The sequence below is a fragment of the Pongo pygmaeus genome, chromosome 20, assembly GCF_028885625.2.
Source record: "Pongo pygmaeus isolate AG05252 chromosome 20, NHGRI_mPonPyg2-v2.0_pri, whole genome shotgun sequence".
In the NCBI taxonomy this organism is placed as follows: Eukaryota; Metazoa; Chordata; class Mammalia; order Primates; family Hominidae; genus Pongo; species Pongo pygmaeus.
The window spans coordinates 50,809,513-50,821,765 of record NC_072393.2 but is presented as its reverse complement, the minus strand read 5'-3'; the positions used below and the strand labels follow the sequence as shown (position 1 = coordinate 50,821,765).

The following is a 12,253-nucleotide window of genomic DNA, read 5'->3' as shown; positions in this document are numbered from 1 at the left end:
GGCACCAGGCCTTCCTGGGATTTAACCCTTTCGGCGCGGGAATCCGAGAAATGGGGAGGGGGACAGACAAGCCGGCGTAGGATGGGCAGTTGGATTAAGAAGGGGGGGTGGTGGTAAGAGAGATGCAGAAAGGAGGGGTCAGAGTCTCCTCGAGAGAATCGGACGTGTAGGGGGTCGGAGTCTGTGGGGCCAGCCAGGAAGGGGGCACGCAAGAGGGGGCTCGGGGAGCCGGGGGTGGGCGGGGAAGGTGCTCGGGGAAGGTAAGGTTGGAGGGGGTCCGCGCAAGGGCAGGGAGCCGTCCGCTCATCTTACCGGTTTCCGGGAGCAGCAGCAGCAGCAGCGGCCACAGCAGCGGCGTCGGCGGCGATCTCGACGGCAGGAGGGCAGCGGCCCGGGCCATGGAGGGCCCGGGAGGGGACTGGGCCCGGTCGGAGGCCCGCGGGCCACTCTGTGGGGGCCGATCGGCTGGGCGGGCGAGTAGGTGCCTGTGGGGCTCCGGCTCCGGCTCCGGGCCGGTTCCCGCTGCGCTCTAGCCTCCCTGTTCTGCTTTCCCGGCCCAGCTCTCCCCGCCCGGCTCGGCACCCCCGGCCCCTCGCTCAGCTCCGGCGGTTCGAACCCGCTGACGTCACAGGATCCACCCGCTGCTCCCCCGAGTCAAGCCGACCCCGGCTCCGGCCCCGCCCCCTCCTGGCGTTCTGACCCCGCCCCCCGGATTCCACGCCTGTTCCTCCCCGGGATTCCATTCTCGCTCCTCCCCAGGATTCTAAGGTCGCCCCTGCCAAAGAATTCTGTCTCCTTCGCTCCCGGCGTTAAGCCACGCCCCCTAAGGTCTAGCCACGCCCCCTCTGCTCCCGAGTAGGTCCCGCGCCCCGCCCCCCGCCCCCTGCCTACCGGTCGCCTCGCCAAGGTCTTGCCACGCCCCCTTCGACCCTTACGGCCGACTCCGCCCCCACCAGCCCCGCCCCCACCAGCCCCGCCCCTCGCCCTAGCCGGAGTTCGCTCGGTCTCTTAGCTCAGTCCGTCCTGGCCTCGGTCCCGCCAACAGTTCGAATCCTGCCCTTTCCTGCCTGCCCGGGTCCTCTCGTCACAGTTGCCTGAGGCACGTGGCGCCTTACGGTTCTGCCCCCAGCACGTCCCGGTTGTGCGACCTCCCCGCAGGTCGAGCCCATCGCCCTGAGCCTGTTTCTCGTACCCTCGTGCGTTTCTAATCTTTGCCCCGAACTCTAGGTGTCGCTGCACTCGTTTCTTTCTGGATTTCTCTGTCTCTCAGGTGTCTTTGTGTCTCTCTCACTCTCTTTGGGTCTTCTCTGTCCCCATATTTCTGCCTCTCTGGGTCTTTCCGTCCTCATGCTTCGGTGTCGCTCTGTTTCTGGTCTTCATTTGTCTGTCACTGTTTTCTTTCTTTCAATAAAATAGACGGGGCGTGGGGGCGGCGGGTGGGTCTCACTATGTTGCTGAGGCTGGCCTCAAGCGATCCTCCCAGCTCGGCCTCCCAAGATGCTGGGATTACAGGCGTGAGCCACCAAGCCCGGCCTGTCTGTCACTGTTTCTGGGTCACTTGGTCCCCATGTCTCTTTCCATCCTTTGACTCTGTCTTTGTGTCTCTCTGTCTCTATCTGTGTGCCTCTCTGTCTCTCTATGTCTCCTTGTGTGCCTCTCTGTCTCTGTCTCTATTCCTGTGTATCTCTGTCTCTATCGGCCTGTCTCTGTGCCTCTCTTTCTGTCTCTGTGTGCCTCTCTGTCTCTGTGTTTCTCTCTCTGTCTCTATCTCTGTGCTTCTCGGTCTGTCTCTCTGTGTGTCTCTGTCTCTATCTGTGTCTCTCTGTCCCTGTCTCTTTCTCTGTGTCTTCCTCTCGGCGTCTCTTGTCTCTGCGTGCGAGTCTCTCTCGCTGTCTCTCCGTCCCTGCTCTGTTCTCTGCTTCCTTCCCTCCCTACCTCCCTGCGCGCCCTGGTCCTCCCCTCCCAACACCTGCTCCGCGCCGCCTTCTCACCGCAGCCACCCGCCAGGGGGCAGCAGAGACCGGCCCCCGCGCTGCGCTGGCCCGGCCGGGCTGGGTGGGGCTGGGCTCCAGTCCGGCCTCCGGACCTGGTCCCTCCCCGCGTCCTTGTCCCACTTCCCCTATCTCCCCAGTCTCCTCGCGTCTTTGTGTCTCTCGCTCAGACTCGGGTCCTTTGTCTCTCCCGGCGGCTCGCCCTCCTCCCTACCCCCACCTACCTCTTCGCATTCTCTGGGCTGCCCAGGGGGAGCTGGTGAGGCCGCGCCGGGGGGGGGCGGGGTGAGGGCGCGAAGCGGGAGGCCGGGGGAGGGGGTGCCACGGAGCGCCAGTCTGGGCCCAAGTTCGTCCAGGGCCAGGAGGCGCCGAGCTGCTCAGCTGGGGGCAGGTGCTTGGGGGCTTCTTGCACTAGCAAGAGGACCACCTAGGCTCGCCCTCCCTTCCACCTGCCACACACCTGGGCTTTCCTCCCCAGAAGGACTAGCTTTCAAATAGCAGAGGCTGTTATCTCTCCGCATTCGAGTCTTAGTTATGATACTTTTTTTTTTTTTTTGAGACGGAGTCTCGGCGATCTCGGCTCACTGCAACCTCTGCCTCCTGGGTTCAAGCGATTCTCCTGCCTCAGCCTCCTGAGTAGCTGGGATTACAGGCGCGCGCCACCACGCCCGGCTAATTTTGGTATTTTTAGTAGAGACGGGGTTTCACCATGTTGGTCAGGCTGGTCTCAAACTCCTGACCTCCTGATCCACCCGCTTCAGCCTCCCAAAGTGCTGGGATTGCAGGCGTGAGCCACCGCGCCCGGCACTTACGATACTGTTAATATATGTAGTCAGCACTTACCACGTGTCAGGCACTGCTCTAAGTGCACTGAGAATATTATCTCACATAAGCCATGCAGCGCCATGGGTGATAGGGAAACTGAAGCAGAGAGATGAAGTGACTCAATGAGTTACAAAATGGCAGAGCCAGGGCGGGGCGCCCTGGCTGACGCCTGTAATCCCAGCACTTTGGGAGGCTGAGGCGGGTGGATCACTTGAGTTCAGGAGTTTGAGACCAGCCTGGCCGATATGGTGAAACCCTGTCTACTTGGGAGGCTGAGGCAGGAGAATCGCTTGAACCCGGGAGATGGAGGTTGCAGTGAGCCGAGATCGCACCACTGCACTCCAGCCTGGGCAACAGAGTGAGACTCCGTCTAAAAAAAAAATAAAATAAAAATTAAAAATAAACAAAAATAAACAAAATGGCAGAGCCAGAGCTGACTCTTCTAAGCACCTTATTTCTCTTAGTTAGTTCCTCACAGGCATCCCATGAACGGGACACCATAGTGATCCCCATTTCACTGAAAAGTAAACTGAGGCACAGGGTGGTTGTTTGCCCCAAGCCACCCAGCAAAGACACATAGCAGGCCGGGTGCTTCTTTTGGGCCCGGATGGTCTGTGCTCTTTTTGTTTTTGAGACGGAGTCTGGCTCTGTTGCCAAGGCTGGAGTGCAGTGGTGCAATCAATCTCGGCTCGCTGCAACCTCTGCCCCCCAGGTTTGAGTGATTCTCCTGCCTCAGCCTCCTGAGTAGCTGGGATTATAGGCATGCACCACTACGCCTGGCTAATTTTTGTATTTTTAGTAGAGACGGGCTTTCACCTTGTTGGTCAGGCTGGTCTCGAACTCCTGACCTTGTGATCTGCCTTCATTAGCCTCCCAAAGTGCTGGGATTACAGGGGTGAGCTACTGCACCCGGCCAGTCTGTGCTTTTAACCTCCATGCCATGTGAGCTCCAGATAGCTTGTGTCTCAGGCTTGGCACAAACTGGGTGTGAGGATGGCTGGACAAATAGGCGCACACATAATAAATGCATAGCAGCTACAGCTACTCGGGAGGCCGAGGTGGGAGGATCACCTGAGCCCAGGGAGGTTGAGGCTGCAGTGAGCTGTGATTGAGCCACTGCACTCTAGCCTGGGAGACAGAGAGAGATTTTGTCTCTAAAATAAATAAATAACACACATAGGCCTGGCGCAGTGGCTCATGTCTGCAATCCCAGCACTTTGGGAGGCCAAGGCTGGCAGATCACTTGAGTTTAGGGGTTTGAGACAAGCCTGGCAACATGGTAGAACCCCGTCTCTTAAAATATATATAATAATAAAATAAAACAGTAAAATAAATAAATGTGCTTAATTTATTTATGTATTTAATTTTAAGGCAGGGTTGTGCTTTGTCGCCCAGGTTGGAGTGCAGATCTTGACTCCCTGTAACCTCAAACTTCCCAGCTCAAGGGATCCTCTGCCTTAGCCTCCTGAGTAGCTGGGACTACAGGCATGTGCCACCATGCTCGGTGCATTTTTTTTTTTTTTTGAGACAGTCTCTGCTCTGTCGCCGAGGCTGGAGTGCAGTGGTGCGATCTTGGCTCAGTGCAAGCTCCGCCTCCCGGGTTCACGCCATTCTCTTGCCTCAGCCTCCCGAGTAGCTGGGACTACAGGTGCCTGCCACCACGCCTAGCTAATTTTTTTTGTATTTTTAGTAGAGACAAGGTTGCATGGTCTTAGCCAGGATGGTCTCGATCTCCTGACCTCGTGATCCACCTGCCTCGCCTCCCAAAGTGCTGGGATTACAGGCGTGAGCCACTGCGCCCGGCTGCTTGGTGCATTTTTAAATGTTTTGTAGAATTTGATTCTCGCTTTGTTGCCCAGGCTGGTCTTGAACTCCTGCCCTCAAGTGATCCTCTCACCTCAGCCTCCCAAAGTACTGGGATTACAGGTGTGAGTCATCGCGCCTGGCAATAAATGTGCTTTAGATCTCTCTGACCTTCTCTCCCTAATCTGAGGCCAGGTTTGTGGGCCAGGACCTCTGGGTTTTAGTGCCAGCCTTGCTACTAACTTGCTTTGGAAAATCCTGGGACCCCTGTTTATCCATTGAACAAAATAACCGGTCCCTAGGGAGTCTTCTTCTAGGAAGGCCTCGAGCACCTCCTTTCTCCTGGCCTACCAATGAGCGGGCTTAGCTCTCTCCTGGCTGTTCTTTGTGAGCAGGGATGAGCCCAGGAAGAAAGCCCCAGGAGGCTGGCCATGGTGGCTCAAGCCTGTAATCCCAGCACTTTGGGAGGCCGAGACAGATGGATCACCTGAGGTCAGGAGTTCGAGACCAGCTTGGCCTACATGGTGAAACCCCATCTCTACTAAAAACACAAAAATTAGCAGGATGTGGTGGCGGGTGCCTATAATCCCAGCTACTTGGGAGGCTGAAGCCAGAGAATCGCTTGAACCCGGGAGGCAGAGGTTGCGGTGAGCTAAGATTGTGCCACTGCTCTCCAGCCTGGGTGACAGAGCAAGGCTCTGCCAAAAAAAAAAGAAAAAAAAAAAAAAGAAAAAAACGCCCCAGAGTTGTAGGCTGGAGTTTCACACCGTTGGGTCACAAGCATGAGGCTATGAGGCTGAGCACCAAGTTTGTTGACAAATGACTGGGTGGGTTCCACGCCCGCCTGGGGAGTTGACTTTTAGTGTCAAGGAGTCGCAGAGGTGGCACTTCACTGAAGAGCCATAAGCACTAGGAGGTAGGGGCATAGGTAGGGGCAAAGGCTTCCTGACGGAGCTATGGAGCTGATGCCAAGTATTTTACCTGCCTGGCAACCTCTCCTTTCTTTTAGCAGCAGCAGCTCCCCTAACCACTTCCTCCCCTCAGTCTTTTTATTTATTTATTTATTTATTTATTATTATTTTTTTTAATTAAGACAGGGTCTCACTCTGTCGCTCAGGCTGGAGTGCGGTGACATTACCACGGCTCACTGCAGCCATGACCTCCCTGGCTCAGGATCCTTCCATGTCAACTTCCCGAATAGCTGGGACTACAGGCATGTGCCAGTATGCCTGGCTAATTTTTCTATTTTTTTGTAGAGGTGGGTTTTTGCGTTGTTGCCCAGGCTGGTCTTGAACTCTTGGGCTCAAGCAATTTGCCTGCCTCGGCCTCCCAGAGTGCTGGAATTACAAACATGAGCCACCATACCCGGCTCTTATTCTGAGATAGTGTCATGCTCTGTTGGCCAGACTGGAGTGCAGTGGTACAATCATGGCTCATTGAAGCTTCCACCTCCCAGGCTCAAGTGATCCTCCCACTTCAGCCTCCCAAGTGGCTGGGACTATAGGCATTCACCACTGTGCCAGAATAATCTTTTTTTTTTTTTTTTTTGAGACGGAGTCTCGCTCTGTTGCCCAGGCTGGAGTGCAGTGGAGCGATCTTGGCTCACTGCAAGCTCCGCCTCCCGGGTTCACTCCATTCTCCTGCCTCAGCCTCCTGAGTAGCTGGGACTACAGGTGCCCACCACCATGCCTAGCTAATTTCTTGCATTTTTAGTAGAGATGGGGTTTCACCTTGTTAGCCAGGATGGTCTCGATCTCCTGACCTCGTGATCCGCCTGCCTCAGCCTCCCAACATGCTGGGATTACAGGTGTGAGCCACTGCGCCTGGCCAATCTTTTTTTTTTTTTTTTTCTGATACGGAGTGTCAGTCTGTTGCCCAGGCTGGAATGCAGTGGTGTGATTTCGGCTCACAGCAACCTCCACCTCCTGGGTTCAGGTGATTCTCCTGCCTCAGCCTCCCAAGTAGCTGGGACTATAGGTTTGAGCCATGACACCTGGCTATGTTTGCAGTTTTATTAGAGATGGGGTTTCACCATATTGACCAGGCTGGTCTTGAACTCCTGACCTAAAGTGGTCTGCCCACCTCAGCCTCCCAAAGTGCTGGGATTACAGTCGTGAGCCACTGCACTCAGCCTGCCAGACTCATCTTTTGACTTTTTTGTAGAGACAGGCTCTCACTAGGTTGCCCAGGCTGGTCTTGAACTCCCAGGCTCAAGCAATTTTCCTGCCTTGGCCTCCCAAACTGCTGGGATTACAAGCATGAGACATGACTCCTGGCATATATATAGTCATTTGCAATCAAATATAACGTTACTAATAAAATATATACCCCCAAAAATCTGTACATGTCTGGGAGATGCACAGAGCTTTGTAAATTTCCAAGGGCAGGGAAAGGAGGGGCTGGTGGTGAAAGCTTTCAGAATTCTTCAGGATGTCCAGGCTTTGAAGAATAGGAAAGCTTTGTCACAGCGTGGGATATGGGGAAGGGCACTCCAGGTAGGAGGGTGGTGAGAGCAGGAGCAGGGGATGTGTATGAGGGGCTGTATCTTAGAAGGTCCTGAATGCCAGCTGAAGGGTGGCTCATGCTCTGGGAACCGTAGAAGGTTAAAGAGCAAGGGTAGTTTACTACCAACTTGTCTTTACTTCCTGGAGCCCCAGATCCTGAGGTTCACCCCTCCCACTTTCCTATTGCCCTAGGCCTTTGTAATGTAGGCTGGAGTTTCAACCCTTGGGAGGAGGGGTTATATACTGAGGTGGGCCCAGGCTGCCATCTCTATGCAAATTCCCTGGGATGCCATGCAGATGAAGGACCTTATGCAAATGTTTGCCCTCCTGGTGGGGCAGGCTGGGATCCTCCACTTATTAATTTGGGGACCAGGTACGGAATGGAGAACCCTTTCCTCTTCTCTTTCCCTTCTCACTAGCCATCTGTTCGCTCGCCATCCAACTCCCCAAACCCCAACACCAATGTCTGCCTTTAGAGTGGTATCTCTGTATCTGGTCCCTGCCCTGGACTAAGGGAACGTTTGTATTTTTTTAAATTTATTTTATTATATTATATTTTATTTTATTTTCGAGACGGAGTCTCGCTCCGTCTCCCAGGCTAGAGTGCAGTGGCGCGATCTCGGCTCACTGCAAGCTCTGCCTCCGGGACTCACGCCATTCTCCTGCCTCAGCCTCCCAAGTAGCTGGGACTACAGGCGTCTGCCACCATGCCCGGCTAATATTTTGTATTTTTAGTAGAGACAGGGTTTCACCATGTTAACCAGGATGGTCTCAATCTCTTGACCTCGTGATCCACCCGCCTTGGCCTCCCAAAGTGTTGGGATTACAGGTGTGAGCCACCTCGCCCAGCCTATTTATTTATTTATTTATTTATTTATTTATTTATGAGATGAAGTCTCGCTCTTGTGCCCCAGGCTAGAGTGCAATGGTGCGATCTCGGCTCACTGCAACCTCCGCCTCCCGGCTTCAAGCGATTCTCCTGCCTGAGTCTCCCGAGTAGCTGGGATTACAGGCGGCTGCCACCACACCCAGCTAATTTTTGTATTTTTAGTAGAGTTGGGGTTTCACCATGTTGGCCAGGCTGGTCTCGAACCCCTCACCTCAGATGATCTGCCTGCCTCGGCCTCCCAAAATGCTGGGATTACAGGCGTGAGCCACCGTGCCCGGCCTTTATTATTTTTTTTTTTGAGACACAGTCTCGCCCTATCACCCAGGCTGGAGTACACTGGTATGATCTCGGCTCGCTGCCACCTCTGCCTCCCGGGTTCAAGTGATCCTTGTGTCTCAGCCTCCTGAGTAGCTGGGATTACAGGCGCGTGCCACCATGCCCGGCTAATTTTTGTCTTTTTTTTTTTTGTAGAGACAAGTTTTCACCATGTTTGCCAGGCTGGTCTCGAACTCATGACTTCAGGTGATCTGCCTGCCTCGGCCCCCCAAAGTGCTGGGATTACAGGTGTGAGCCACCGCACCTGGCCTAAGGCAACTTTCTTGCTTTTCTCTGACTCTTTATTTTTCCTTAGATAATCACAATAATTAACATGTACTGCACATGGGCTCTGTGCCAGGCTTTGTACTAAATACTTCCCTGGTTATCTCATCAAATTCTCCCCTCCATCCTCTGATCCTCTGTGTGCGTTTGCTGTATTTTTTTAAGGGAATTTTCAATTCTGTTATATAGGGAACAAGAGCCCTATAAATAAGGACACAGACAGGTGAAATGAAGGATGGATATTAAGAAGCAACTCAAGCCAGGCGCGGTGGCTCACACCTGTAATCCCAGCACTTTGGGAGGCCGAGGCAGGCAGATCATGAGGTCAGGAGATCGAGACCATCCTGGCGAACACGGTGAAATCCTGTCTCTACTAAAAATACAAAAAATTAGCCAGGCGTGGTGGCACCCGCCTGTAATCCCAGCTACTCGGGAGGCTGAAGCAGGAGAATCAGTTGAACCCGGGAGGTGGAGGTTGCAGTGAGCTGAGATCACGCCACTGCACTCCAGCCTGGGCAACTGAGCAAGACTCCGTCTCAAAAAAATAAACAACTCATGAGACCTGTTAGACATACTAAGAATGTGAGCTGAACACAGATGGGAGGGATGCAGGGATCCAGTAAGCTCCAAGCATTCATGTATCCTGTGGGCGACACCCACTCTGCTCCATGAGTCCTGAGCCCAAGACACAGGTAGAAGCTGTGGCTGCCAAGCAGGTGATCGGCCAGCTACAGTCATCTAACTTCTCATGTTTATTTTTGTTGTTGTTGTTTTGAGACGGAGTCTCGCCCTGTTGCCCAGGCTGGAGTGCAGTGGCGTGATCTCGGCTCACTGCAACCTCCGCCTCCCGGGTTCAAGTGATTCTTCTGCCTCAGCATCCCCAGTAGCTAGCATTACAGGTGTGCCCCCCAACCCCTGGCTAATTTTTGTATTTTTAGTAGAGACGGGGTTTCATCATGTTGGCCAGGCTGTTTCAGAACTCCTGACCTCAAGTGATCTGCTTGCCTCGACCTCCCAAAGTGCTGGGATTACTGTTTTATTTTATTTTTTGAGACAGGATCTCGCTCTGTCACCCTGGCTGGAATGCAGTGGCTGGATCATGGCTCACTGCAGCCTCAACCTCCCGGGCTCAAGGGATCCCCCTACCTCAGCCTCCTGAGTAGCTGGGACTACAGGCGTGTACCACCACATCAGGCTAATTTTTGCATTTTTTGTAGAGACAGAGTCTCCCTTTGTTGCCAGGGCTGGTCTCAAACTCCTGGGCTCAAGTGATCCTCCTGCCTTGGCCTTCCAAAGTGCTGGGATTACAGGCCTGAGCCACAGCGCCCAGCCTGTTGTATTTTATTTTTTGAGTTTTGCACAACATCCTTTGTTTTAATCAAATCTCTTTGTTTTACTCCCATAGATTTGGCTTCAAAACTGAAGATCTAGATTCCATGTCCGGAGAAAAAGAGAACCTGATGAGTCTTGAGAACAAGACCAGAGACAAGATCTCTGAGCTGGAGTTCAAGGTTGACAGCCCACTTTGGTTAACAAGAGGCGCCTCCTGGCTGTCCAGTGCTTCCTCGTGGAGGAGTCAACTGCTTCTCTTGGGAGGTGGAGGGTGTTCCCACCCAAGTGCCTCCTCAGCCCCTAGAGAGTCAGGGATTGGTTGCAGTTCCTGAAGTCTCTTCCTAGGTCTGTGGACCTTCTAAGGAATTCCACTGGCCACTTTCCCCACTGGAGTCCAGCAACACCATTAGGATGTGAATTATTATTATTATGATTATGTTGTGGAGACAGGATCTTTCTCCGTCTCCCAGCCTGGAGTACAGTAATGCCATCATAGCTCGCTGCAGCTTCGACTTTCTGGACTCCAGCGATCCTCCCGCTCTGAGTAGTGGGGACTGCAGGTGTGTGCCACCATGTCTGGCTAATTTAAATTTTTTTTTTTTTTAGAAATGGGATCTTGCTGTGTTGCCCAGGCTGGTCTTGAATTCCTGACCTCAAGTGATTCTCCCGCCTTGAGCTCCCAAAGTGCTGGGATTACAGGCGTGAGCCACTGTGCCTGGCGGGTTGTGAATTTTGTTCATTGATGTCTCCCCAGTGCCTGGCACATAGTAAACACTCAATACACTTTTTCTTTTTTTGAGACGGAGTCTCGCTCTGTTACCCAGGCTGGAGTGCAGTGACTCAATCTCAGCTCACTGCAACCTCCGCCTCCCAGGTTCAAGTGATTCTCCTGCCTCAGCCTCCCGAGTAGCTGGGACTACAGGCATGCACCAGGATGCCGGGCTAATTTTTGTATTTTTAGTAGAGACGGGGTTTCGCCATGTTAGCTAGGCTGGTCTCGAACTCTTGACCTCAGGTGATCAGCCAGCCTTGGCTTCCCACACTGATGGGATTACAGGCATGAGCCACCACGCCTGGCCGAACTTTTCTTGAAGGTATGATTGAGTGAATGGAGGAATGAATCCTCAGGTGTGTTTTGCCAGGGGCTGGCCAGGCATAGCTTTCCCAGTAGGTGCTCTACTGCATTGGAAAGGTGGAACAGGCTTGACTTCCATGTTTGTGAATATAAACTGGCCTCTTAGGTCTTTCTTTCCTCCAGTCTTTCCTCCTTAGGCGTAGATGGTAAACAAAATGGCACCAACCTCACTAGCAAAGTGGTCTTTCCCTGGGGCCAGAACATGATGTACACAGACACAAATTTAGCATATTTGATATCATGATATCATGCCCACCTGGTGGGGTGAGCTGGGTGGGCTGCCCACCTGGGCCCCAAACCGCTCTCGCACTCTTTCTGGGAATCTATCCTTTTGCTGAGACTGCAGGCTATGCCTCTTGGAGGTGGTAAACAGGACTTCAGGGGGCAGAGACAGGTACACGAGGCACCACACAGACCCACTGACCCAGTCTGGCTCCAGGGTTAAACAGATCTTGAGACAATGAAAATAAACTTAGCAATAATCAAAGCTTTAAAGTAAAAGCTTCTATATATGTGTGTGTGTGTGCGTGTGTGCACGTGTGTGTATATACACATATATGTATATATATATTTATAAATATATAAATATATATGTGTGTATATATGTATATATAAATATATACAATTAAAGAGATGTGGGAGGCCGGGTGCAGTGGCTCACGCCTGTAATCCCAGCACTTTGGGAGGCCGAGGCAGGTGGATCACAAGGTGAGGAGATTGAGACCATCCTGGCTGACATGGTGAAACCCCGTCTCTACTAAAAATACAAAAAATTAACCAGGCGTGGTGACGGGTGCCTGTAGTCCCAGCTACTTGGGAGGCTGAGGCAGGAGAATAGCGTGAACCCGGGAGGCGGAGCTTGCAGTGAGCCGAGATCGCCCCACTGCACTCCAGCCTGGGCGACAGAGAGAGACTCCGTCTCAAAAAAAAAAAAAAAAAAAAAAAAAAAAAGAGAGATGTGGGAGGCCGTGCATGGTGTCTCATGCCTGTAATCCTAACACTTTGGGAGGCCAAGGCAGAAGGATGGCTTGAGCTCAAGAGTTCAAGACCAGCCTGGGAAACATAGTGAGATCCCATCTCTACAAAAATAAAAAATTAGCCTGGTGTGGTGGCACATGCCTGTGGTCCCAGCTACTCGGGAGGCTGAGACAGAAGGACTGCTTAGCCCTGGGAG

The 12,253-nt window shown here is 53.0% G+C and overlaps 1 protein-coding gene across 2 annotated transcripts in view; it reads right to left on the bottom strand.

Annotated features, from left to right (window-relative positions):
• The window catches only part of NECTIN2 (nectin cell adhesion molecule 2), a 42,045-nt gene extending 41,348 nt beyond the window's left edge, over nt 1-697 (bottom strand). For both annotated transcript variants that reach the window (XM_054463627.2, XM_054463628.2), the window contains exon 1: nt 313-697. In XM_054463627.2, coding sequence (XP_054319602.2) covers nt 313-400 — 88 coding nt within the window. In that variant the 5' untranslated portion in view covers nt 401-697. The remainder of the gene's footprint in view (nt 1-312) is intronic.
• Between the last annotated feature and the right edge of the window lie 11,556 nt (nt 698-12,253).